We start from the raw sequence: 27531 nt of genomic DNA, 5'->3' as shown, positions 1-27531 counted from the left end.
CTTCATAGTTTCAAAGAAGAATGGAAGCTCACGCAGTGAGGGTTACAAGGTGGATAATGGAATTTTCACCCATTTTGTATGTTGAACCTTCAAGATTCGGTCCTGTGTTTTGAGACTTCTATAACCAGCAAGAAGACCATATGTCATCTCAGAGATTAAAATCCTGGTTTGCAACAACTAAAGATATGAAGAATTATTTCACCAACCAAGATCAAGAGCAAGCAAGGAGGAGAGACCATATGCGCACAGAATGGAGGAGGCGAAATAATGACTTCAACAACACAATAAATGGTATGCATGATCTTTTTCGCAATAATGACATATGAAAAGACATGTAGTTTGTTTTTAATTTTTAGAAGATGTTATTTTTATTTTCAAATGTAACCTAGAGAAGAGTAATAACCACTATAAGTGATCTTCCCTCTTTGTATTATTCAGTCAAATGTCTTTAATGAATGAGTATGTAGTTGTGTTTTTTTTAGATTTACAAGTTTATCACTTTAGCATTGAACAAATGATCCAAAAGGAGCCTGCTCATCAGGAAATCAAATTACAACTTGAAGGCAAAGGATGAGAAAAGAATCAAAGGACTTGTACTTAACCTTCATATACCTTAACTACTAAGGTTTAGCCAAATAAATTCCATTGTTTACTATTCTTTCTTATTGAGTGTATCGATGCGTTATTATTTCATCTAGTTTGAACTATTTCCGATTAAATCTGTCTTGATTGATTAAGACACACTGAGGCATTTGTTTGTTTATAACTGTGAGCCTTTTTAAACCACCCTGTAGTAATAGGTATATTTGTTGCTAACCACTTTGAGCTTAGTCTTTCTTTCGGTGACTTAGCCTTGATTTTTAGCCGTATGATTAAAAGATCTTATCTTTCCACCCTCTCTTTGAAGTTAGGTGGAATTTGAGTTCTTAGATGGTATGAAAAATAATAAGTTTAGGATTGCTCTTGGAAGTGAGCAAAGTTTTAAGTTTGGGGTTGGGGTACTAGAGAAAATTGGTCAACATTCAAAAAAAATTGAGAAAATAAGAAGTGGAAAAAGACACTTCTTCAAAAAAAGAATTAAAAGAATGTCAAGAATATTAAGGACCACAATAGAAAAGTCTTAGTACCATCAAAAAGGAACAAAGGGGTATGATGATAGAAGGATAACTAGGCACCTAACTCCAAAGGTTTAAACCTACTTTCCCAAAAATATCTTACCCGAACATAAGCCAAGATGCAACCTAAAAAGTCCTCAATGTGTGTAATTTGATTTCTTTGATGAATCATATTAGAACATGATCAAGCTAAGCATAAACAATTTTGCATGTTGATTGAGAGATAACCTTATCCATTGAGTGACTAAAACTGAGATGAGAGACAGGTTGAGTACTCGTCAAAGTTTGAGGATGTTTTCTGAATTTTCCAGATGGGAGTTGGAAGCTAGAAAGATGGTTGGGTAAAGAAAATTATAGGGTGACATTCATTTTTTATTGTGCGACTTGTTTTCTGTTGAAATATGCAGTTGCAGGCAAGTTACTTGAGGACAAGCAACAATTCAAGTTTGAGGTTGTAATGACAGCCCGTCATTGCATAAAATCAGTCAAAGAAATGGATCAAAACAAGTCAAAGAGGAGCAAAAATGAAGAAGAAAGACCAAAGAATGAGGAAAAAATAGCTAAGTGTGAAGAAATTGGACTTAGTAAAAAATTAAGTGAAAAAGGGATAAAAAGTGTGCAACCACTAGAATAATAACGTGCAGCATCGCACGCGTGATAGGGACATAACGGTGGCATCGCACGATGCAGGTCATCCCACGCACGATGACTCCTTTTTCTGGGCTTCTCTAACGCGTTCTGGTCCATTCTAAAGGCTATTAAAGAGGATTTTCTTCATTTTCTTAAAGGGTTGAGAATTTTTGCATAGAAAGCATGATTGTGCATAATCATAAGTGGTTTTTTAGAGCATTTAGAGTCATTGGAGGCTAATCCTTCAAGGGATATTATATGCAATTCTCCTCAATTGTTTTTGGTATTGTATTTTGAGTTATGAGTAGCTAAACTCCTCTAGGTTATGTTATGTTTTGATGAACCTATTTCAATATTGTTGGGCAATATGTTAATTTTACTTTGCATGAATGCTTTAATCTATAATTTTATTCAATTGTTTCTTGTTCGTAATGCTTTTTATGTGAGATACTCTTTTAATCTGATTTGGGCATATAGGGAATACTGACAATTAGTCTATGTGTTGGACCTAATGCAATTTTCATGCTTACGCTGGTTAACTAGGAATAGGAAACCTTAAGTAGTGGCTAGTAAATTAACGCTCTATTGCATTACCTAATCCTGCTTATGTTACTGGACTAGGGATAGAAAGCTCCGAGTAGTGATTAGTGAGCTATATCGCAAGGGATTGGTTATAACGGTTTTATTAATTTATCGTGGGATTACAGTGATGAGATTATTCATGTAAGGCATCAAACATCAATAATAGAGAAATAGGGGTTGCGGATTCGATATTTTATTATTGTGACATTATTGGTACACTTACCGAGAAGTCATCATCCACCATCTACCAGCTGGTCCTTTCAAAATCTAAGTCGTGAAGCTCACTTTCTCCTCTTCAGTACACCGTATGGCTTGGAACACTCTTTCCATACCATATAACCAATCATGAGTTGCCATTGGATCAAGACCGCCTAAAAACTCGGGTGGTTTCATTATGAAGAATGCACGAAAATCAGGCCCTGCTTCATTTTGTGGAGTATGAGGGGTTGTTGTCCTTGCTTATCCTACATCATCAACTAATTCTTTTGTTGCATCTATTGTATATTTGCTACCACGACACCTCTGCATTCCCAGTTCCAGCCTCAGGTTCCACATTCCTGGTCTTAGACCTTCCGGAACCTCTACATTCATCAACCATTTTCATGTTTGTCCTACACACAGAATTAAGTTGAGCAGGCTCAATGCCATAAGTAAGACATAAGGAGTCATGTCGACTACTGCACATATAAGGAAGAATGGAATTGACTTATGATGTTTCATGCTGATGCCGAGAATCAACCTGGCTCTGATACCAACTGTAACACCCCATACATATATGTTTAGAATAATATGCATATGACATTATAATATGGTACATAAGTAGCGGAATAGAGTATAATATTAATATAACATAGAAAAGTTGAATACATTATGGTCAAAATATACAATCCCAAAAGTACTAATACATAATCTAGGGATACATAAAGCTAAGAAGCTCCAAAACATGATAAAGATCCAGCCTAAGAAACATCTCCAAGCAAATTAGGTCATCCTACCTTTGCCTTTGCCTTTGTCCTTCCTTGAACAACCTGAAAAGAGAATAAAAGGATCGGGGTGAGATTACTAAATCTCAGTTAGTCCCATATCTTATGGGTCATCTCGGTTCTACAAGGTACATGCATCAAATATGGATCCACCATTGATCTGGTGCCTCCTCACTATCAAGTTCAAGAATACACATAATCACTTAGCATCACAATTGGGAGTCCATTGACCACCCAATTTGAATTATCAAATCATATAAAGATGTTAGTACAACAAAGCATGCAACCCATACCCATGTACGTGGAATCCAGAAGTAGTACATTCCTCCCAACCTAGGCCACACAACCACACCATTGGTGAGTTGACGTCGAAAACTGGGCCCGGAACCTACCAAGTTCATAATTCCAAGAGACTACACAAGCACACCGCTTTCGATAAGTTAGGTGTGTGCATTGAAAGCAGAGTCTGGAACGCCAAGTGATTTACGCCTATATGGCTACACAAGCACACGTGTGATAAGTAACCTAAGTGTGGTAAGTATCCTAAGTGTAATTTGCCTACATGGCTACATAATCACACCAATCGATGCACAGATGTGTACATCGGAAACTAAGTTCGACACGCCAAGTGCACACATCTACATGGTTGCACAAGCACACTAATCAACGGCTCAGGTGTGTACATCGAAAATAAAGTTCGGCACTCCAAGTGATTTATGTAACATCCCTATTTTAATTTTAATATTTCATTTAAATATTAGAAAATTGTTGGTGTGTTGATTGGTTTGATTTTGGTGATTTGTGTGATTTTTATTAATTTTGATATTTAAAGGATATTTTATTAATTTAATAAGTACGGAAAATTTTGAGTTTGAGAGCGGAAAATTAAAATAACAATTATTTAAATTATTAATAATAATTAGATAATTTTATTTTTTTGTAACGGTTAGAATAATTAGAATTTCTAGAAATGATTCATTATTATTATTATTATTATTATTATTATTATTATTATTATTATTGTTATACTTAAAAATATTATTTAATTGAAATGATAATTTTATAGATATAGGAATGTTCGAGTTAGTTGGTAAAAATATATTTTTAGAATCTATTTATAATAAATTATATTATTATAAATTTTTATTAAATATTTATCCAAGTGTGATTTTATTAAATAAAAGTTTTACGTTATTTAGAAAATAGAATTTTATAAAATAAAATAATTATTTAGATTATTTTAATTATTTAGATATAATTATAGGATTTGAATGAAATAAAATAAAATTGAAATAAAATAAAATAGATATTTTATAATTTTATTATAACTTTTTTTATTAAATAATTATTAGTGAAATTTTATTTTTTTTATTAGATTTAGGGAAGGTGTAATAAAAAAAATCTAGGAAGCAACTGTGATGGATTTGGGAAGCAATCATAAAGGAACAAATTTCATTGTGTTACACGAAGGTCGTAGGGAAAAGCTCAATTATCAGATGAAGGGGATTGTTTAGTGTAAGGTGATTATTTGGGCAGTGTCGCGGTGGGATTTTTCACGAGATTAAGTATTGATTGAACTTAACTCGTTTGAAAAATATTTTAAATGCAAGAGTCGCCACCGTCTTTTATTTTATCCAAAAAAGAGGAAGGGAAAAATAACGATAAATCCCTTTAGAGTTACGGGTTCGGGGGTTGGTTATGCAAAGGGAAGGTATTAGCACCCTCTACATCTGCGGTACTCCACAGGAACCTTTTTGCTTATGTTTATGTGAATGCTTTGCTTTTTTCGCTTTGATCGTTTGATTGGGGAGATGAGAAAAGAACTTGATTTTATTGCTTTTTGGACTCGATAAAGTCGTAGACTTCATGCCTACGTATCTCCAAGGCGCAATGGAGAAATCAGAATCCACGTAGTTCTCCCAAAAGAAAAGGGGAAAGTCTGTTTTGTTGATTTTAGATTGGCGTGTCTTGCCATCTCTTGCTCGACCTAGGCGGGAGGCTTCGAGACTAACACGTCCTTTTGAAAATGTTTTTAAACTGAAAAGCCAAAGCTGGCAAAAGATTTGAATGAGCCTAAATCCTGAAACAATAAATAAATGGGCTCATTATAAGGAAGCCCAAGAGTAAGCTTGTGAGTGTGTGAAAAGGATTTCTTAAACGGCGACCGTTGGAATCGCATCGGGTTTCTCTTTTTTGGATTTTTCGATTTTTTAACATAAAACGTGAACAATACGATTAAACACACAATACAGAACATAAAAAATGCGAGAAAGTAAATTATTACAACACAGTTAGCTATGAATAGTTAGTATTACGAATAGTTAGTGGAGTTAATCGAGCTGAAACTGAAACGAAACGGTTAGTAACAACATAAACAAATATAAAAAAACAATATAAACATTTACTTTAGACAAAATAAACATTTGATATAAATAAACATTTAATTAAAATAAACATTTAAACAAATAATTAATTTAACTAACATTTAAATAAAACATATATGCAAAATAATAATAAAAGATAAACAATATTTAGTAAACAAAAGTAATATATATATATATATATATATATATATATATATATATATATATATATATATATATATATATATATATATATATATATATATATATATATATATATATATATATATATATATATATTTATATTTATATTTTAGACAATAAATATATAGTAGACAAAAATAATATATATGTACATTTAGACAAATAATATATAATAGACAAAAATAATATATATATATATATATATATATATATATATATATATATATATATATATATATTTAGATAAATAATATATTAAAACACATGTCGGCAAGCCGGAACTTTGCCGATTTCAGAGATAAGTGAAGAATATTACCTTGTGTGAAGAGGATGAACTTCTGATCGTCCAAATGATCGACCGAAAGCTGGAAACCGTCACCGACGCAGTGCTGGCTGCCTTCGTGAGTACCTGACTTCAACGTCGCTTTTGATCGGTGAAACGACGCCGGAATGAAATGAACCTTGGATATTTGTGACCTGGACTCAACGAACTTTAAAGATATGAAATCGGTTTTGTGTTTCGGTGAATAATCGGGACGATTTTGGGTTACCGAAAATGAAGAACAAGTGAAATACGGTAATGCTTTTGGAAAAAATATTTCTTTTCAATTCTCTGTTTCTCTCACCACACGTTTTTTCCTTACTGATCCACCTCCCTTTTTTCCTTACTAACAACATCTATATATATATATATATATATATTTAGATTACTTAAACAATAGGAAACCTCAAAAATATCTAACATAAATTAATAATATATATTTAGATTACTTAAACAATAAGAAACCTAAAAAATATCTAACATAAATTAATAATATATATTTAGATTACTTAAACAATAAGAAACCTAAAAAATATCTAACATAAATTAATAATATATATTTAGATTACTTAAACAATAAGAAACCTAAAAAATATCTAACATAAATTAATAATATATTTATATATTATATATAATAATAATAATAATAAACTAATATAATATTAATCCTAATTAAATAAACTAATTAACAACTAAACACAATTAATATTAAGCACAAATAATATTAAACGGCACACGATTAAAATACGATAAAATCGAGCGACACGAACGCGATAAAAACGATGACAATTTGCACAGCAAAACAGACAAATTGATAAAACCAATAAACTAGTAAACCGGTAAACCAGTAAAATCAACAACACGACTCAAACAGACTCGATTAAATCACATGGCACAACACGTAATTAAATAAACAACCCTAGGCAATAATAAAATCAACACGACATCACAAAAACGCTGACAAACACAATCACAAATAATCGGACAATACGAAAACTCTAATATATTCGAAATACAGTCAAAATACCGACAAACAAACAATTAAATAGATAAAAACGCACAAAACCTAATCGAAGCGATGCCACGCACAACAGAGATAAGCGAGATAAATACGAGGCAACGATATCGGCCAGGTTTTGCTTAAACAACGAAATACAACACGGTAAGCAACGAAAACACACAAAACCTAATCAAACCAGTTGTCACGCGAAGTTTAAGAAATTGAGATGAATACGAGACAACGAGATTAATCAAGATGTGGTCAACAAAGCAAAGTCAAATTTTGGGGTGCGACAGATGCCCCTATTTAATTAACTTAGGCCAGATAGCCGGAGGCTATCGAATGGCGTAAGGTAATTAAATATGACAAACGCCACAAAATTTGACCGCAAATGCATGTATGCATGATGCAAAAGACAGACAGACACAGAGACACAGGAGTGCAAACTCTACTGGGGAAGGACATACACCGACTCAATGCATGAAGGTAAACACTGAGAATACTCAGCTGGGGAAGATTCACTACCTATTCATAGATGGAAAATAGGAGGAAAAGAGATATCAACTTAATATTGACGATACATCACTATCTCATAGATGAAAGTGGGAAAAGATCAATATAACAAGAGTACTGATGTGACAGTACATTACCAACTCAAAGATGGAGGTAACAGAAAAGATGAATACCAACTCAAGGATGAAGGTATAACAAGGGCATAATAAGAATCGAACTGCGTTAACTCATGGTTGACAGCTCACTACCCACTCATTGATGAGGTAAACAGGACATGCCAACTCAAAGTTGAAGGCAAGCTTCAAAAGATTGATAATAACACTGCTAGGGAAATCAAATTCCAACTCATTGATGATGGTGTAGATGAAGAATCAGATCTAAGGATCATTGTGCAGACTTACAGTTGAATGCACACTACCAACTCATTGATGAGGTAGACAGAGAAATGCCGACTCAAAGTTGAAGGCAACCACCGATTCATTGACAAAGGTGTTTAAAAGAATTTAGAACATATTCTCCTGGAGATGTTTATCATTACCGACTCAAAGATGACGGTGGAAGGACAAAATGTACCTAACTCATAGATGAAGGTACTCCATCAACTCAAAGACGAAGATGGAATCAGAAGTTATCTGTGCAGACTCAAAGATGAAAGCACACTATCAGTTCAACAAGGATCAAACATACCCTACTCATAGATGAAGGTACTCCATCAACTCAAAGACGAAGATGGAATCACAGGAAAATGTGCGAACTCAAAGATGAATGCATATTACCAGCTCAAAGTTGTAGGTACTTCACCAACTCAAAGACGAAGGTGGAATCAAAAGGAATCTGTGCTAAACTCAAAGACGAAAGCACGCTACCAGCTCAAAGTTGCAGGTAGAACCATGGAACTTTCTGTGAGGATGTTATCAACTCATAGATGGAGATAGTAATTAATTTATCCGAGGGATAACAAAGGTTACCACTCATGGATGTAGGTAACTCAAGTTTGTAATGGGTACCAACTCAAAGATGAAGGTATAAAGGACTTGGACACAATATCTGTCATGTCTGTTTTACTGAATGAGAGTCACAAAGACTATATTGTTGCCTTCTTTTACTGGCAATTTCTGAGCTTTATCTGGAGACACGAGGTTCAAACTAGGATAGAACTAGAATGAAACGGTCAAACAAGACTTCAACTGAAGAGGAATGAACTCATCAGGATTTACAACTGAAACAACCATCTTCCACGAGGCATAGATCTCTGTGGGGAACATGACCAATAAAAGGTATTTTGCTGCTTATGAGGATACTCTATATGGAGAGATTGACTCAACCCACAATATAAACAAGAAACAAGGTGCATATGAATGCAAGCATGATATGTCATAGATATGCGTGAATATTTAGTAATGAATGCATGATGGACAAACAAAACTAGGAATAACTAAAAATGTTAACAGCTGCATAAGGACTTGCTGGAGATTTGCACTGAGACTCGCTGGGGAGTAGTACAAAGACTTGCTGGGGAATTGGTACAAGAGCACCATATCCAGGTTTCTTTAAAAGTCTGTCTCTGCTGAGGATTCCGTAGAAGAATGGAGATGCCTTCTACTTCAAAAATGCAGGAGATTCCCTGTGGTTCTTGAATTTGTGAGGTATATGAGGATTGGACCTTTCTGAGGACTCCGCTGGGGATACAAGGTGTTATCCTCTGGAAATAAGATGATATTGTAAGAGAAGTCCTGCAATTCTTGAATTTGCTGATAATGCAGAAGGGATTATTCTTCTGGAAGACTCCACTGGGGATAAAGTCCGTTGGGGATAGGTGGTATCTTTCCAGGGAATAAGAATATAGGGGAAATCTATCCTTGATTTTTTTGCTTTAATTATCATGGAGACTTTCTGTATCTGAAGACTCTGCAGGGGATTATGGTGTCTGATATCTGGTTACGAGATCTTTCCTCTAGGAGACTCTGCCGGGGAACAGTGATGTCTGACTTTTGAATATAAATGAGAATTCAGGAGAAATCCTGTAATTCTTGAATTTGCTTAAAATGCATAACACACTCTTCTTTTACTACAAAACATTACTGAGGAGGAGACATATCCTTCTATTGAATGGACAGAGAACAACAGGAGATTCCCTGTAGTTTCTGAATATCAACTTTCTTCACTCGCTGAGGGATGGAGACCTCTGTATTACTCCTGCTCAGGGAAATCAAATCTTCCTTCTCATCCTCTGCTGGGGACATTGCTGATCCCGCCTTAATAAATTACTGGGGAAATACCTGTAGTAATCCCATAGGCCAAATCTGTAACTTAAAACCTGGATCAAAGTCTTCATGATCAATTAACCGGGGAGTCTTCATGATCAATTAAACTGGGGAGTCTTCATGATCAATTAACTGGGGAGTCTTCATGCCCCAAGTGAAGGGAATAAACTTCTTGAAATATTTCTTGCATGATCTCTTGAGGAAAACTAGGAAGCATAGCTAGGGATATCCAGAATCACAACCTCTGCTGGAGAAATATTACTGCCAAGACACCTATGGAGATTTTTTCATCATATACATATAAGGATAGTAATATGAACATGTCTAGTTGGAATCACATGATTTCAGAATTACTGGGACCACATGTCTCAATCCTTTTATTGATGTCCACAAATCAAAATAAATAATCTTTATATTTTTCAAAAACTGTTTTTAATTCAAAACTTTTGTTTCAAAACATATCTGTCAAAGTAAAAGAACTTTCGTAAATTGAAATGAAAATTAAGAGTGCCAAGAAATATAGAAAGGCTCAAATTGATTTGATAGGATGGTAATCAGCCAACAGCGTGATTCCATAGATCTTTACAAATTGGAAAATGGTAATTTCGTGGAAAAAGGGTACGTTGAACTACAATGACATCATTCTCTCTTCCACTTTTGACCTGTATTGCAGCCTTGAGAAAGTTGGAGAACTATTGAAAATATTCTGATACTTCAATGATCTTATCTCTGTTATGCAGTTACTTGCCTGAAATCCCTAACTTTTGCCTAGATTGCCCTTTCGGGTTTTCAATCTACCGGGATAATATTCTCTTTGTTTTTTTATGTCTCTAATTTCTGCTTGGACCGCCCTTTCAGGTTTTCAGTCCACCGAGACGCTCATTTTTGCCTAAGCCGCCCTTTCGGGTTTTCAACTTAGCGAGTTGTTCTTTTCATTTTTTAGGCGAAGTATTTCTTGACTGCATCTGTATTCACGGGACGTGGAAGCTCTTCACCATCCATGTTTGTAAGAATTAAAGCACCGCCTGAGAAGGCTTTCTTGACAACATAGGGTCCTTCATAGTTAGGAGTCCACTTGCCCCTAGAATCATTGTGAAATAGTATCATCTTCTTGAGCACAAGGTCACCCTCTTTGAATTCTCTCAGCTTAACCTTCCTATCAAATGCCTGTTTCATTCTCTTTTGATATAACTGTCCATGGCACAAGGCAGTCATTCTTTTTTCTTCAATCAAATTCAACTGATCGTATCTGCTTTGACACCATTCAGCCTCTGACAACTGAGTTTCCATTAGTATCCTCATTGATGGAATTTCAACCTCTATCGATAACACAGCTTCCATACCGTATACAAGTGAAAATGGGGTTGCCCTAGTTGAAGTACGGACTGATGTTCTATATCCGTGTAGTGCAAAAGGCAGCATTTCATGCCAATCTTTGTAGGTAACAACCATCTTTTGAATGATCTTCTTGATATTCTTATTTGCAGCTTCAACTGCCCCATTCATCTTGGGACGGTAAGGAGAAGAGTTGTGATGCTCGATCTTGAAACTTTCACATAATTCATCCATCATTTTGTTGTTCAGATTGGAGCCATTGTCAGTGATGATCTTGTTTGGAATGCCATATCGGCAAATGAGATTATTTTTGATGAATCTGACCACCACTTGCTTTGTCACCTTTGCATACGAAGCTGCTTCCACCCATTTGGTGAAGTAATCAATTGCCACGAGAATGAAACGGTGTCCGTTGGAAGCTTTGGGTTCAATCATACCGATCATGTCAATGCCCCACATTGAGAATGGCCAAGGAGCAGAAATCACATTCAAAAAGGTTGGTGGTACATGAACCTTATCAGCGTAGATCTGACATTTGTGACACTTCTTTACAAATTTGCAGCAATCTGATTCCATGGTCAACCAGTAGTAACCAGCTCTCAACATCTTTCTTGACATAGAGTGGCCGTTTGCATGAGTACCAAAGGACCCTTCGTGAACTTCTTTCATCAACATTTCTGCTTCCTTTTTGTCAACACATCTGAGTAAGACCATGTCATAATTCCTCTTATAGAGCACATTCTGATTAAGGAAGAAACTGCCTGACAATCTTCTCAAAGTCTTTTTATCTTTTTCTGTTGCTCCAAGAGGATACTCCTGAGTCTGAAGGAAATGCTTGATATCGTGGTACCATGGTTTATCATCAAAACTGGCCTCAGCTGTAAACACATGTGCTGGTCTATCAAGTCGCTTGATCACAATTCTGGGTACTTCGTTTGGAAAACCCACTTGATACATTGAAGACAACGTAGCTAGAGCATCCGCCATATGATTCTCATCCCGAGGAATGTGATGCAATTCAACCTTGGTGAAGAAAGTCAACAATCTTCTTGCATAGTCTTTGTATGGGATCAAGCCAGGGTGGCGTGTTTCCCATTCTCCTTTGATCTGATTGATAACTAACGCTGAGTCACCATAAACAGTAAGATTTTTGATGCGGAGGTCAATGGCTTCTTCAAGACCCATGATACAGGCTTCATATTCAGCAATGTTGTTTGTACATTCAAAGCAAATTCTTGCCGTGAAAGGAATATGAGAACCTTCTGGAGTGATAATGACTGCACCTACTCTATGTCCATAAACGTTGGAAGCTCCATCAAATACTAAACCCCATTGAGAATCTGGTTCAGGCCCTTCTTCAGGAAGTGGCTCTCTACAATCTCTGGATTTTAGGAACATGACATCTTCATCAGGAAACTCATCCTCATTATCATCGTGATCTTCAACGGGTTGGTGAGCAAGGTACTCAGCCAACACACTGCTCTTGATAGCTTTCTGGGTATGATACTCAATGTCGTATTCTGATAACAGCATCTGCCATCTTGCAATCTTACCAGTGAGTGCAGGCTTCTCAAAAATGTACTTGATTGGATCCATTTTGGATATCAACCAAGTGGTGTGACTTAACATATACTGCCTCAATCTCTTAGCAGCCCAAGCCAATGCACAACATGTCTTCTCGAGTAAGGAGTATCGTGATTCACAGTCAGTAAATTTCTTGCTTAAGTAGTAAATGGCATGCTCTTTCTTTCCAGTTTCGTCTTGTTGACCCAGAATACAGCCCATAGAATTCTCAAGCACTGTCAAATACATAACCAACGGTCTTCCAGCAACAGGTGGTAACAAGATAGGAGGCTCCATGAGGTACTCTTTGATACTGTCAAATGCTTTCTGACAATCCTCTGTCCAAACACAATTCTGACTCTTTCTCAGCAATTTGAAGATAGGTTCACAAGTGGCAGTCATGTGAGAAATAAACCGGGATATGTAATTCAATCGTCCTAGAAAACCTCTCACTTGCCTTTCTGTTTTTGGTGCGGGCATCTCTTGGATAGCTTTTACTTTATCTGGATCAACTTCAATGCCTTTTTGGCTGACAATGAAGCCCAAGAGTTTACCTGACCTGACGCCAAATGTGCATTTGTTCGGATTGAGGCGAAGACGGAACTTCCTCAATCGTTGAAATAGCTTCAATAGATCTACTAAGTGACCTTCTTCTGAACGAGACTTCGCGATCATGTCATCCACATAAACCTCAATCTCTTTGTGCATCATGTCGTGAAAGAGCGTTGTCATGGCTCGCTGGTAAGTAGCACCTGCGTTCTTTAACCCAAACGGCATCACTTGATAACAGAATGTTCCCCATGGTGTTATGAATGTAGTTTTTTCCATGTCTTCGGGAGCCATTTTGATCTGGTTATACCCGGAGAATCCGTCCATGAAGGAGAATATGTCAAACTTTGTTGTATTGTCTACCAACATGTCAATGTGAGGCAGGGGGAAATCATCCTTTGGGCTTGCTCTATTTAAGTCACGATAGTCGACACACATTCGTACCTTCCCGTCCTTCTTAGGAACTGGCACAATATTTGCTATCCACTCTGGATACACTGAAGTGGCAAGAAAACCAGCATCTATTTGCTTCAGAACTTCTTCTTTAATTTTGACGGCCATATCTGGATGTGTTCTTCTTAATTTCTGTTTGACCGGTGGACATTCTGGCTTCAAAGGTAGCTTGTGCTCTACGATGTCAGTGTCGAGACCAGGCATATATTGATAAGACCAAGCAAACACATCTACATACTCTTTCAACAGGCTGATCAATTGCTCCTTGACCTGTGGGGATAACAATGCTCCAATTTTGACTTCTTTCACATTTTCTTCCGAACCCAAGTTGACTGTTTCCAAAGGCTCCTTGTATGGCTGAATAGTGTCTTCTTCATTTTCAAGCTGGCGGGCGACCTCTTCTGGAATCTCATCCCACTCTTCCTCTTCAGCTTCGAATACAGAATGTTCAAAGTTGGGAGAGGGCATGATGTCATTGTGTTCAACGGGTTTAAGTAACCTGTACAAACAATTGTTTTTAGAGGACTGACCATGACATGCAAAAATGTGTTCTTTTTAAGGTTTTTTTTGTGTTACCATTTTCCGAAAAAGCTGAAAAGATAAAAGGACACAAGTGTATAGGAACACAAAAGATCTTTTTCATGGATAGTATGTTTTTGACAAAAGTGCCCATTTTACAAAATTAATGCTTCGCGCTTTGGGCTAAAGCGGAAGATTTTTGAAAACTGAAAAGCTTAATTACTTTGATATGTGGACACAATGTGGGATGTCAACTGCAGTCCAGTTCTTCATAACTACTCCTGGTGTCACAAATCTGGGGCCTTCGTCTTCTGTCTTTCTCTCAAAAGTATCCTCTTCAACTGCTACCATGTTGATAAACCCACCGCTGTGAAAGATATCTTTGAAAGGTCGCACCACTGAAGTCTGCACTTGTTTTCCATCAACAAAGCCTAATCCTGCATGGTTAACGTTTTCTGGCAACTCTATCACCTTGCCCCACATTTCTGTAGGACCTGTCTTGACAATCTGCTGGGCGTCTTTGAATGACGCGATTGAACCTTCACTTTTCTTGTAATCATCGATGGTCAGGGCCTGAAATGGAGTTTGAACAGCCGTCTCGTCTACTTCTATCACACTAAACGATGAAAGGTGGCTAATCAGCATAGCCTGCTCCCCATTAACCGTCACTATTTGCCCATTCTTGACAAACTTTAACTTTTGGTGTAACGTGGATGTAATGGCACCCGCCTCATGAATCCATGGGCGTCCGAGCAGACAGCTATAAGCTGGCACTATGTCCATAACCTGGAAAGTGATCTGGAATACGTGTGGTCCAATACCAATAGGCAAATCAACTTCTCCAATGACTGTTTTTCTTGATCCATCGAACGCTTTCACAATAATTCCACTGTGCCGCATTTTCCCCCCTTTATACTTTAGCTTCAACAAGGTAGACTTGGGCATGACATTCAGAGATGAACCGGTGTCAATTAGGATATTAGACAAAGAATCCCCTTGACAATTGGCTGAGATATGGAGAGCGAAGTTGTGATTCTTTCCTTCTTCTGGCAGTTCTTCATCACAAAAGCCTAAGCCATTGCACGAAGTGATGCTGCCTACAACATTGTTGAACTGCTCTGCTGTTATACCCTGTTCTACAAAGGCTTGATCAAGCACCTTCAGTAGTGCTTCTCTGCGGACAGCTGAGTTCAATAATAAGGACAGGATCGAGATTTTTGACGGTGTCTGTAGCAACTGATCTACCACTTTGTAGTCACTGAGCTTGATAATTCTGAGTAGTTCATCTGTTTCTTTGTCAAGGGTTGAATTGCTTGTTTGCCCTTCTGCTTCTCTTGTCACTGGTACCACGACCACTGGATCTTTCTCAACATTTCTACTTGGGATAACCGGCGGAGCGAACACGCGGCCACTGCGCGTCATTCGGCTATTTGCTGCGATATTGGTAACTGAGGCTAAGGTTTTAATCTCGACCTCTTTACCGTTCTCAATAATAGTTGCTGCATAGCGGTAGGGGACCGCTTTATCTGAAGTGTAAGGCATTGGGCCCGGAGGGCAAATCACCACTGGCTCCCTCGGATGATAAGCTATCTCTACTTTCTCTGGAATGTTGAAGCAAGGAATGATGACATTCACCTCTTGTTCTTGTGATTCTGGAGAACTCACTTGTCTAGAAATCTGAATCAAACCCTGATCAAGGACGCCTTGCAAATCATCTTGAATCTTTCTACAACCTCTTGAATTGACTGAACATGTACCACAGATCTGGTGGTCATGTTGGAATAGACCATGAGCACATAAAACAGAATGAATTTCAACCAAAGACCGCCGAATCTCCTCTATCTTCGTAACACGTTGTTCATTGAGACAAACTTCTATATTGTTCACTGATGAAGGACCATGACTTGGCATTGGATTGTCCTTCACATTGGGACCCATGTTCTTGAAGGTCAGGATACCTGCTCTTGTCAACTTCTGTACTTCCAACTTTAAAGCAAAACAGTTGTCTAAGTCATGACCTGGAGCATTCTGATGAAAGGGACAAGATACCTCTGGCTTGTACCACCAAGGTAGCACTTCTGGTACAAGAGGTCGTGGTCGTGGTTGCACAAGGTTTTTAGTGATCAAAGCTGGATACAATTCTGCATATGACATTGGAATTGGATCAAAATTGGTTCTTCTTTGCTGCTGTGGTGGACGTTGTTGTAACTGATGTTGATGTTGTTGAGGTTGATGTTGTTGCTGATACTGAGTATTCTGTTGGAAGCGGTTGGTACGCTGCTGAGGGTATTGGACTTGAACTGGAGCGGAAGTGATTACTGGAGTCACGGCTGCTATATGTTGGTGTTGGGAATGGTAAGGATAATTGATCCTTCTTGGATGATTATAGGACACAGCATTAGTTTCTTGTTCCTTCTTTTTCATAAAACCGCCGTACCTCTTTGCCCCGCTTGAAGATGAACTTCCTTCTCTGACTAGACGCCCTTCTCGAACTGCTTCCTCTAAACGGACTCCCATGTTTACCATGTCAGTAAAGTCTGTAGGAGCGCTTGCAATCATCCTCTCGTAATAAAAAGTATCAAGAGTCTTTAAGAACACTTTCGTCATCTCCTTTTCTTCCATAGGTGGAACAACCTGTGCTGCAATTTCGCGCCACCTTTGCGCGTATTCACGGAATGTCTCCTTTTCTCTTTGTTGCATGGACCTCAACTGATCTCGGTCTGGCATATTATCAAGGTTGTATTTGTAATGTTTGATAAAGGCCTCGCCTAAATCGTTGAAAGTCTTGATCTGAGAACTGTCTAATCCCATATACCAGCGTAAAGCTGCACCGGTAAGGCTGTCTTGAAAACAATGAATGAGCATCCTTTGGTCGTTGGTGTACATTGACATCTTTCGCACGTACATAACCAAATGGGTCTGTGGACAAGAACTTCCTTTGTACTTTTCAAATTCTGGTAGTTTAAATTTTGCTGGCATCCTTACGTCTGGAACCAAACACATATCATTTACATCTCTGCCAAACAGTTCTTTCCCACGAAGAGCTTTTATCTCTTTTTGTAATTCCGCAAACTGATCCTGGAATTCATCCATTCTATCATTGAGACCAGGATCCTCACTTGGGGTAGGGCCGTGATAGACAGGTTCTCCTAGGTGAGGAGTATAGTGAACAACGGGAGGCACATTAGTGAAGATAGGAGCATTTGGTGGAACGAACTCTTGTTGATATCTATCTTGATTAAGATCCCTGGGTATTTCCCAAGGACGGGATGCTGTGATGGTAGCAGAAGTGACTGGGACAACGTTGATTTCTGAAGCGATGATTGTAGTGACGGGTGTTGCTGTTGTCTGATTCTGAATTTGAGGTTGATTCTGTGCCGAAGTCTGTCCTGAATTATGAACTTGAGCCCTAGCCTGGGCTTCCTCTGCTTGTAGACGGGCGGTTAACATTTGGTTGCGCATCTCTGCTGCCTGTGCTTGTGCCTGGATCTGTGCATCTTGTGCTTCGGCAACCTGAGCTTGTGCTGTTTGAAGTTGAGCAGCTTAGGCTGCTTGGTTTGCTATCAATGTCTCGACCATAGCAGAAAGGCGGTCAACCTGAGCTTTCAATTCTCGGTTCTCGTTATCTGTTATCTCCATTCTTCTTTTGTAGTTGGCTCTTGTGTTGTAATTATGCGTCAGCTTGAAATGGATCTGCTGGCGGGAAGCAACTGTTAGAAGACTGGACCAAGACAGACAACCTGTATGCACGTGATGCATGGATATGCAAAATGAATGATTTTCCAAGGAACTCTAAGTGAAGGAAAAGATAGAATTGCAAACATTTTTGATAACAAAACAAAAATTTTCATTTTAAGCATTTTTATCAAAATATACAAAGTTATCAACCCAAAATACAACCAAGAAAACCATTTAAGGACATGTGTCATCAGGACGAGCATAAACAAGTAGGAGTTGTCCTTCAAGTCTCTCAATTTTTTCTTCATAGGCCTTCTGCATAAAAGCTTTCTCCTTCACCAAACTGTCTACAAGACCTTTCCATGCACCTGAGGACTGTGGAATCTGGGAGTAATCTGTTGTGCCTGAGGAAAATAAATCCTCTTGCACCCTTGGACGTTTACCTGCACGATCTTCTCCACTTTGCTCCTTTAACTGTCTCTGAAGTTCTTCATTTTCCATTTCGAGCACCTGGGCCTTATCCTTCCAAGCGTCTCTCTCTTTCTCGACCCTCTCCAAGGTGGCTTGGAGTTCTTCTTTGTCATCTAGCGGAAGGTAGAGGGTCTTCAACGGAGCGGGTTTGATAGGATCATGATATGGGTATGGCATTTTCAACTGTATAGCTCTGGCTCTGATCCACTGGAGGTACGGCTCATAGGAGGTACAATCTTTCTTACCCAATTCAAGTCTCCCTTTGCGACAAACACGATGCCAAGCTCTTACTACTCTCTCTTTCATGGTAGGGTCCTCCTCGTTATACCTCAAGAAAATACCTTCTAAAAGAATGTTAGGAGGCTTGTCCTTCATAGGGTAACCGAGTTGTCTCCTAGCAAGTACTGGATTATAAGAAATGATTCCCTTTGTGCCCATGAGGGGCACATTGGGGAACTCCCCGCAACTATCAATGATCTTCACATCGTCTAAAACTCTACTATACCATGCAATATCTGACTGGGTAAGAGACATAATCCTCTGTGACCACTGAAGTCCTGACTTGCGATCCCAAAAAGTAGCTGACTTAGGAAGATGAGAGACAAACCATTTGTAGAGTAACGGTATACAGCAGACTATGGTTCCTCTTCCTTTCAAAGTACGGTAATGGATGGAATGATAGGTGTCTCCGAGCAAAGTTGGAACAGGATTACCACTTAGGAAGATGCGTATAGCATATGAATCCACAAAACCTTCAATATTAGGAAATAGTAACAAACCGTAGATCAACAAGGCGAACAGATGCTCCACAATAATATCACAACCTTGACTGGCAAAATAAGAAACCTTCTCCATTAAGAACTTGGCAGTGAAACCTGGAAGTCCTCCTTTGGTGGTGAAGTTATTCTTGAATTCTGACTTCTTCATGTACAACACTTTTGCAAGAGAACTGTGCTCGGATAACTTTTCTGAACCAGAGAAAGGTACTGTATCAGCAACTGGGATGTGAAGCAACTGGGCATACTCTTCCAATGTAGGCATGAGTTGATAGTCTGGGAATGTGAAACAGTGATAGACTGGATCATAGAACTGTACTAGTGTCTGCAATAACCCTTCTTCCATCCTAAGTGTCAATAAAGATATAAGTGCCCCATATCTGTCTCTGAAACCAATAGGATCTGCGATCGAAGAAACCAGTTTCTTTAGTTCATCTATCTTTGGATTGATGAGATTGTACTTTTTCACACTTCTCCGTCCAAAATCCATGTTTCCTGCAATATTTGCAATCCTCACTTTAAGTTCCTTGGAAAAAGGTTGAAATGATGGGAATGAATGCATGTCATGCATGAATGCAACAAACACAAACATGGTCAAACAATACAAGGCTCAAAGTTCATCACCAGCATGGAGTTTAGGACAAAGCCCCAAGATAAGTTCTAAGGTTCACCTGCCAAACGGGTTCTAAAAGTTCCCGAGGTTATGGATCCTTCTTCGGATAATACCGGGTTAAGCAACTGCTCGCTTTCCAATATTATTCTCAAAAGAATCTCGCTTGAGTGTGATATCGCGTATCAACCAAACCAGACTTTTGGTCCGAAGTGGTCACCGCATCACATCCTAAGTAAGGCCAAGATGGGGTAAAGGTAAACTAAGGTCCTTGGCTGCACGGGCCCGTCGAAAGCAACAATGCCTCACAAATGAATTGTTTAGCACTATCACCCTCAAAGAGGCCTCCACCAAGCGGACAAAGGCTCAAGTCAACTCGGTAAGGATTGTCTCCTATCAAGTCAACCTGAATTATCATCTATCCTATCTCAAATGTGCCCCAAATCCGGGTATAGGATTTATCACAAGTATCCCCCAAAACCCAAAATAACAAACATTACAAACAATACAATTTAGCAAATATCCACAAAGCAAACATATAAACAAGCAAAGATAGGCTAAACCCTCAAATAAGTTTAATCACTGTTTCCCCAGCAGAGTCGCCATTCTGTCGCGGCGGGATTTTTCACGAGATTAAGTATTGATTGAACTTAACCCGTTTGAAAAATATTTTAAATGCAAGAGTCGCCACCGTCTTTTATTTTATCCAAAAAAGAGGAAGGGAAAAATAACGATAAATCCCTTTAGAGTTACGGGTTCGGGGGTTGGTTATGCAAAGGGAAGGTATTAGCACCCTCTACATCTGCGGTACTCCACAGGAACCTTTTTGCTTATGTTTATGTGAATGCTTTGCTTTTTTCGCTTTGATCGTTTGATTGGGGAGATGAGAAAAGAACTTGATTTTATTGCTTTTTGGACTCGATAAAGTCGTAGACTTCATGCCTACGTATCTCCAAGGCGCAATGGAGAAATCAGAATCCACGTAGTTCTCCCAAAAGAAAAGGGGAAAGTCTGTTTTGTTGATTTTAGATTGGCGTGTCTTGCCATCTCTTGCTCGACCTAGGCGGGAGGCTTCGAGACTAACACGTCCTTTTGAAAATGTTTTTAAACTGAAAAGCCAAAGCTGGCAAAAGATTTGAATGAGCCTAAACCCTGAAACAATAAATAAATGGGCTCATTATAAGGAAGCCCAAGAGTAAGCTTGTGAGTGTGTGAAAAGGGTTTCTTAAACGGCGACCGTTGGAATCGCATCGGGTTTCTCTTTTTTGGATTTTTCGACTTTTTAACATAAAACGTGAACAATACGATTAAACACCCAATACAGAACATAAAAAATGCGAGAAAGTAAATTATTACAACACAGTTAGCTATGAATAGTTAGTATTACGAATAGTTAGTGGAGTTAATCGAGCTGAAACTGAAACGAAACGGTTAGTAACAACATAAACAAATATGAAAAAACAATATAAACATTTACTTTAGACAAAATAAACATTTGATATAAATAAACATTTAAACAAATAATTAATTTAACTAACATTTAAATAAAACATATATGCAAAATAATAATAAAAGATAAACAATATTTAGTAAACAAAAGTAATATATATATATATATATATATATATATATATATATATATATATATATATATATATATATATATATATATATATATATATATATATTTATATTTTAGACAATAAATATATAGTAGACAAAAATAATATATATGTACATTTAGACAAATAATATATAATAGACAAAAATAATATATATATATATATATATATATATATATATATATATATATATATATATATAGATAAATAATATATTAAAACACATGTCGGCAAGCCGGAACTTTGCGGATTTCAGAGATAAGTGAAGAATATTACCTTGTGTGAAGAGGATGAACTTCTGATCGTCCAAATGATCGACTGAAAGCTGGAAACCGTCACCGACGCAGTGCTGGCTGCCTTCGTGAGTACCTGACTTCAACGTCGCTTTTGATCGGTGAAACGACGCCGGAATGAAATGAACCTTGGATATTTGTGACCTGGACTCAACGAACTTCAAAGATATGAAATCGGTTTTGTGTTTCGGTGAATAATCGGGACGATTTTGGGTTACCGAAAATGAAGAACAAGTGAAATACGGTAATGCTTTTGGAAAAAATATTTCTTTTCAATTCTCTGTTTCTCTCACCACACGTTTTTTCCTTACTGATCTACCTCCCTTTTTTCCTTACTAACAACATCTATATATATATATATATATTTAGATTACTTAAACAGTAGGAAACCTCAAAAATATCTAACATAAATTAATAATATATATTTAGATTACTTAAACAATAAGAAACCTAAAAAATATCTAACATAAATTAATAATATATATTTAGATTACTTAAACAATAAGAAACCTAAAAAATATCTAACATAAATTAATAATATATATCTGGATTACTTAAACAATAAGAAACCTAAAAAATATCTAACATAAATTAATAATATATATTTATATATTATATAATAATAATAATAATAATAATAAACTAATATAATATTAATCCTAATTAAATAAACTAATTAACAACTAAACACAATTAATATTAAGCACAAATAATATTAAACGGCACACGATTAAAATACGATAAAATCGAGCGACCCGAACGCGATAAAAACGATGACAATTTGCACAGCAAAACAGACAAATTGATAAAAACCAATAAACCAGTAAACCGGTAAACCAGTAAAATCAACAACACGACTCAAACAGACTCGATTAAATCACACGACACAACACGTAATTAAATAAACAACCCTAGGCAATAATAAAATCAACACGACATCACGAAAACGCTGACAAACACAATCACAAATAATCGGACAATACGAAAACTCTAATATATTCGAAATACAGTCAAAATACCGACAAACAAACAATTAAATAGATAAAAACGCACAAAACCTAATCGAAGCGATGCCACACACAACAGAGATAAGCGAGATAAATACGAGGCAACGATATCGGCCAGGTTTTGCTAAAACAACGAAATACAACACGGTAAGCAACGAAAACACACAAAACCTAATCAAACCAGTTGTCACGCGAAGTTTAAGAAATTGAGATGAATACGAGACAACGAGATTAATCAAGATGTGGTCAACAAAGCCAAAGTCAAATTTTGGGGTGCGACAGGCAGCATGATGATGAGGTTCCCTTACCCTCTCATTAGCGCCAAAGATTTTGAGTTGTTAATCCTATTTTTCTTTATTGATTGTGCTTTATGTGTTTTCTGAGTGTGTATTTTAGTCAAAATGGGATTTTCCTTTAACCCTTTAGCTTTAATTTATGGTAATATCTCAAAAGTGTTCAAGTTGTTATAATATAAGATATTTTAGTCAAAATGGGATTTTCCTTTAACCCTTTAACTTTAATTTATGGTAATATCTCAAAAGTGTTCAAGTTGTTATAGTATAAGTTATATATGTATGATTGTGAATTTAGTGTAAAATGTTATTTTTTTTATTTTTGGATAAATATCGTTATTACCATCTGTAATCAATTGTGATTTGGAAAAATCTCATTTGTTTATTGTTTGTTGAATCGATAATGTTTATTGATTGAATTTTTGGTGACTATGTAATTTCGATTAAACTTATAAAAATTCTCTTTTTGAAAAAATATCAAAAACTGATAGTGTAGAATTATTTTTCTATAAATAATCACTTTTTCGTAAGAAAAATACTTCTTTTTTTTTAAAAATCACCTTTTCCTAAAAATCATTTTTCTATATCAAAAATTGATTTTTTTTTTTCGTTCGGACTCGCATGGCAATATAGAGAAGTATAAAAAAAGGGGGGGAAATTAAGTTAAAATAATTATTTTAAATATTAATATTATTAATATTGAGTTAATAATTATTAAGGTAAAATAATTATTTTAAAAATTAATATTGAGTTAAAAATTATTATTAATATTGAGTTAATAATTATTTAGATAAATTAAGATAAAAGTAATTATAAAAAAAATATTATTAGTATTCAGTCAAACCACCAACACTTATAATTACAGTAGAGTTATCGTTCGTGAAAGTTATCCTTTGGGGATCCTTTTGAACATTTTAGAGTAATTTTGGTGTTTTTAGTGTTGTTTTGTGCTATAGAATAATATAATAACTTTGTTGAGGTGTGTTGGATTTTGGGTGATTATAAATATTAAAAGTAATTATTTTATTGTGATTAGTCTGGTGGGACTATATTGGTGGCCTTTTATTGACAGTGTGTGGTTCACATATGGAACTACTTTTTGGTGAATAATATTATAAATAATTTGTGTTGGATTATGTTAAAACTTTTCTTTTGGTGAAATGCATATTTTGGTTGTTCATACTACCATACATGCATATACATTGGAGTTAGGTGGAACTTCGGTCCATTTTGGTGGTCTCATATCTATTTGGTGGGATCATTGGTCTAGTTGAGAGACAAGAGGCGGGTTTCATATCTATTTGGTGAGGATCGTCGGTTTAGGTAAGGGACCGGAGACTGTGGAAGAAATCAGTAACATACCTCTGATATCCATAAAAACTTGGTACCACATGCACATAAGTGATGGAGTTGGTACATGATAGCATTGCATATGTTGAGAATGATCTTTTTGTTTGTATTGGTGTATGTGTTTGTCTATTAATCTTACTGTTATATTCGTTTACCATTATGTCGCTAAATTTCACTATTATTACTTGTAAGTGTATTCTCACCCCCTGTTTGTTATTGTGGCGTTTGTGCTCTTTAAGATACAGATAATTAGGTACATGAGTAGTTGTTCAGTGGGGAATAACGTTTATGCCCCCTTCAAATTTTATCATTGGATCTTAGAGGAGTATATGTAGCACTGGGGATGGGATGTCATTCGTTATTGCGTGATTCTTTAATTTTGTTTTGTTGGAGTTATTGATGGGACTTTATTTTTGAACTTTGTTGAATTTTTGTTGCGTATTTTCCTGACTATTTGGTGTTTGAAATTTATGGTTTGGTGAAACTCTAATACTTGATTTTAATCAAACTATTTTATTTAAATGTTCAGTCGGGGAATTAGGGTATTATATTTTACGCCTATATGGCTCCACAAGCACACTTATGGTGAGTAACCCAAGTGTAATCTGCCTACATGGCTACACAAGCACAACAATCGATAATGTCTATGTGTAACACCAAGTGGGTATACGCCGCCACGGACCCCCATAAGTACATCGCTTGATAACACGGTGAGTCCCCAAGTAATTTACCACCTAAAGGTCTATGCCTACTTCGATTCCAGCATACGCAACAGTCACATCCGAATGTGCAATCGGAATGAACGAGTAACAGGAAAAACAAGTGATCACGTCATAATATCCATCAAACCATAATTCATTATGTTATTCATACATAATAAGAGGCGTCTCATTCGCATAACAGAACAGAAACTGCACTCAGGGGAATAAGCATAAAACATTATTTACAGGTGCTCATCAAAACACATAAGTCACCATCATGTATACATTTAACATGCAATCAAAAGTGGACTTGTCACATATTATAAACTGTCACAAAATCATAATGTTTAATTATATTGAGATAAAGCATTGGAATAGCTTTCCAACGTCTCCGACCGTGTCACGTTTCGAGTTACGGAGCTAAAGTTACGTCACAAATAGTGAAAATGGGAAAAATGTGAATCTGTCATGTGCGCTATGTGCCCCATAGTGGGGCTATGTGCCACAGAAACAGAAACTTGGGTTAGTAGCGCGCTAGAAGCCCCGGGAAAGTGATTAGGGTTGTGCATAGCCTCCCCAAGCAGGGCATAGCGAACGTGACAACAATTTTCATGAAAATCAGCATTTTAACATCAAATTTTACACTCAAATCCATCACCCATTCATCCATAACATATATTAACATACTAGGGTAACCAAAACACATAGAAATCATCTCATGCAAGATCAATAATCATATCATTGACAACTTTCTGACAAATTTTCATATAATTGACATGTTTATGTAATTTCTCACAAACCCTTGATTCCAATTCATGAAATCCCAACAAAACCTCAAATCCTATCTATAGACTAGGCATGGCAACGGGGCAGTGCAGGGACGGTTTTTATCTCCCCCAAATCCCCAAACAATTCTCGTTCCCCGCCCCAAATTCAATCGGGGATGGAGAATAAAACCAAAACTCATTCCAAACGGGTTCGGGTTGGGTTCAGGTATCCCCGTCCCGCCACCATCCATTTAGTGAAATCAAATTTTTTAATAGAAAAATTATTTTTTTCGAAATCAAATTACATTACAAATAATAAAATAAAACAATCTAAAAAAATTTCATACATACATTTCAAATATTTTAAATAAGTAATACAAATCAAAATATCAAAACATTGATCACTTATTTAATATTTTAAACTATCAAAAATAAATAATAATGTATATAATAAAATAAACGGGGTGGGTTCGGGGTGGATACTAGTGTCCCCATTATCCGACTTGTTCCCATATTTTACAATCGGGGAAAACTCAAATTCAAACTCAAACTCAGTCAAAACGGATTTTCCCCATCAACTTCAAGGCGGATACGAGTTATGTTGTCATGCCTATTATAGACTCACCTTAATTTAGGATGATGTTGATGTTGTAACATAAGAGAAAGATGAGCAATTCAGATTGGGGTTTGATTCTTTGAAGCATGAAAAATGAATAGACGAAGGTGAGGATTGATGTTGGTTCTTTCTCTTCCTCCTCTTTCCCATGTTCTACGTTTTCTCTTCCTCCTCTATTTCATTGATTTCAATAACATTTCAGTGTTACAATTTTCATTAATCTCTCATTGATTCAATAAATATCTCAATGTTACATTTTTTTAGTGTTTTCATATAGCATTACCCGCCAATTATTGTCGTCAATTACATTTTTATTTAAATTCAAAACACTTACGTTAAGATCTAAAAAATTGTTGAGAATGTATCAAATGTGAGTAGTGTGAATAATAGTTCCACATTGGTTGATAATGTGGAGACTTGAGCATTTATAAGTGGGAGAACTCACTCACCTATCACCTTAAGGTTTTGGGTGAATATGTGGTGTGTCTCTCACAAAGATGTTGCTCTACCCACAAGTTTCAATGTTCCCTAGTGAAAAAACAACTCCCCCAACAAAAATTTCTATCATATGGTTCAACAATTTCACTCGATGACTTTGTTTTCGTATCTTTGACCTCTTTATTTAATGTATTTTTAACAATGTGAAATGATAAGTTCTTTGAATCTTTGGATACTTTCATTATTATGTGTGATAGAGATAAAAAAAGGAAAAAAAGTGAATGAGAAAGTGATGGAGGAAAATTTTATTTATTTATATGGGAACTGCATTGTGCATTATCTAGGCTTCATGGTAATTTAATATGCATTATATGTCAATAACGTTACTTAGTAATAGCATAGTTCAATGCATCGAAACATGCCAACACTTTAATGCACCGTCCATGATTATGTCATGATAAGTGAAATGTTTTGAAAAACCAAATTAAATATTTAATTTTTGGATAAATTATTT

General features: G+C 36.4%; 1 protein-coding gene across 1 annotated transcript; it reads right to left on the bottom strand.

The window, feature by feature from the left end:
- Positions 1-28: 28 nt before the first annotated feature.
- On the bottom strand, positions 29-17488 carry LOC127137051 (uncharacterized). Its single transcript, XM_051063548.1, has 2 exons — positions 14675-17488; positions 29-118 (listed from the first exon to the last, which is right to left on the bottom strand). Exons 1-2 carry the CDS (start codon positions 17486-17488, stop codon positions 29-31), a joined length of 2904 nt encoding a protein of 967 aa, XP_050919505.1.
- Positions 17489-27531: the final 10043 nt, after the last annotated feature.

The sequence above is a fragment of the Lathyrus oleraceus genome, chromosome 4 (genome assembly GCF_024323335.1).
Source record: "Lathyrus oleraceus cultivar Zhongwan6 chromosome 4, CAAS_Psat_ZW6_1.0, whole genome shotgun sequence".
Taxonomy (NCBI): domain Eukaryota; kingdom Viridiplantae; phylum Streptophyta; class Magnoliopsida; order Fabales; family Fabaceae; genus Lathyrus; species Lathyrus oleraceus.
The sequence above is the reverse complement of the archived record's forward strand: the minus strand, read 5'-3'. Positions and strand labels throughout refer to the sequence as shown.

Coding starts and splice junctions, on each gene's coding strand:
- LOC127137051 (XM_051063548.1), bottom strand. CDS start 17,488: ATGGATGAATTCCAGGATCAGTTTGCGGAATTACAAAAAGAGATAAAA. Junction 119..14,674: donor CCAGATTTGTGACACCAGGA/GTAGTTATGAAG, acceptor TGCTGGTTATAG/AAGTCTCAAAACACAGGACC.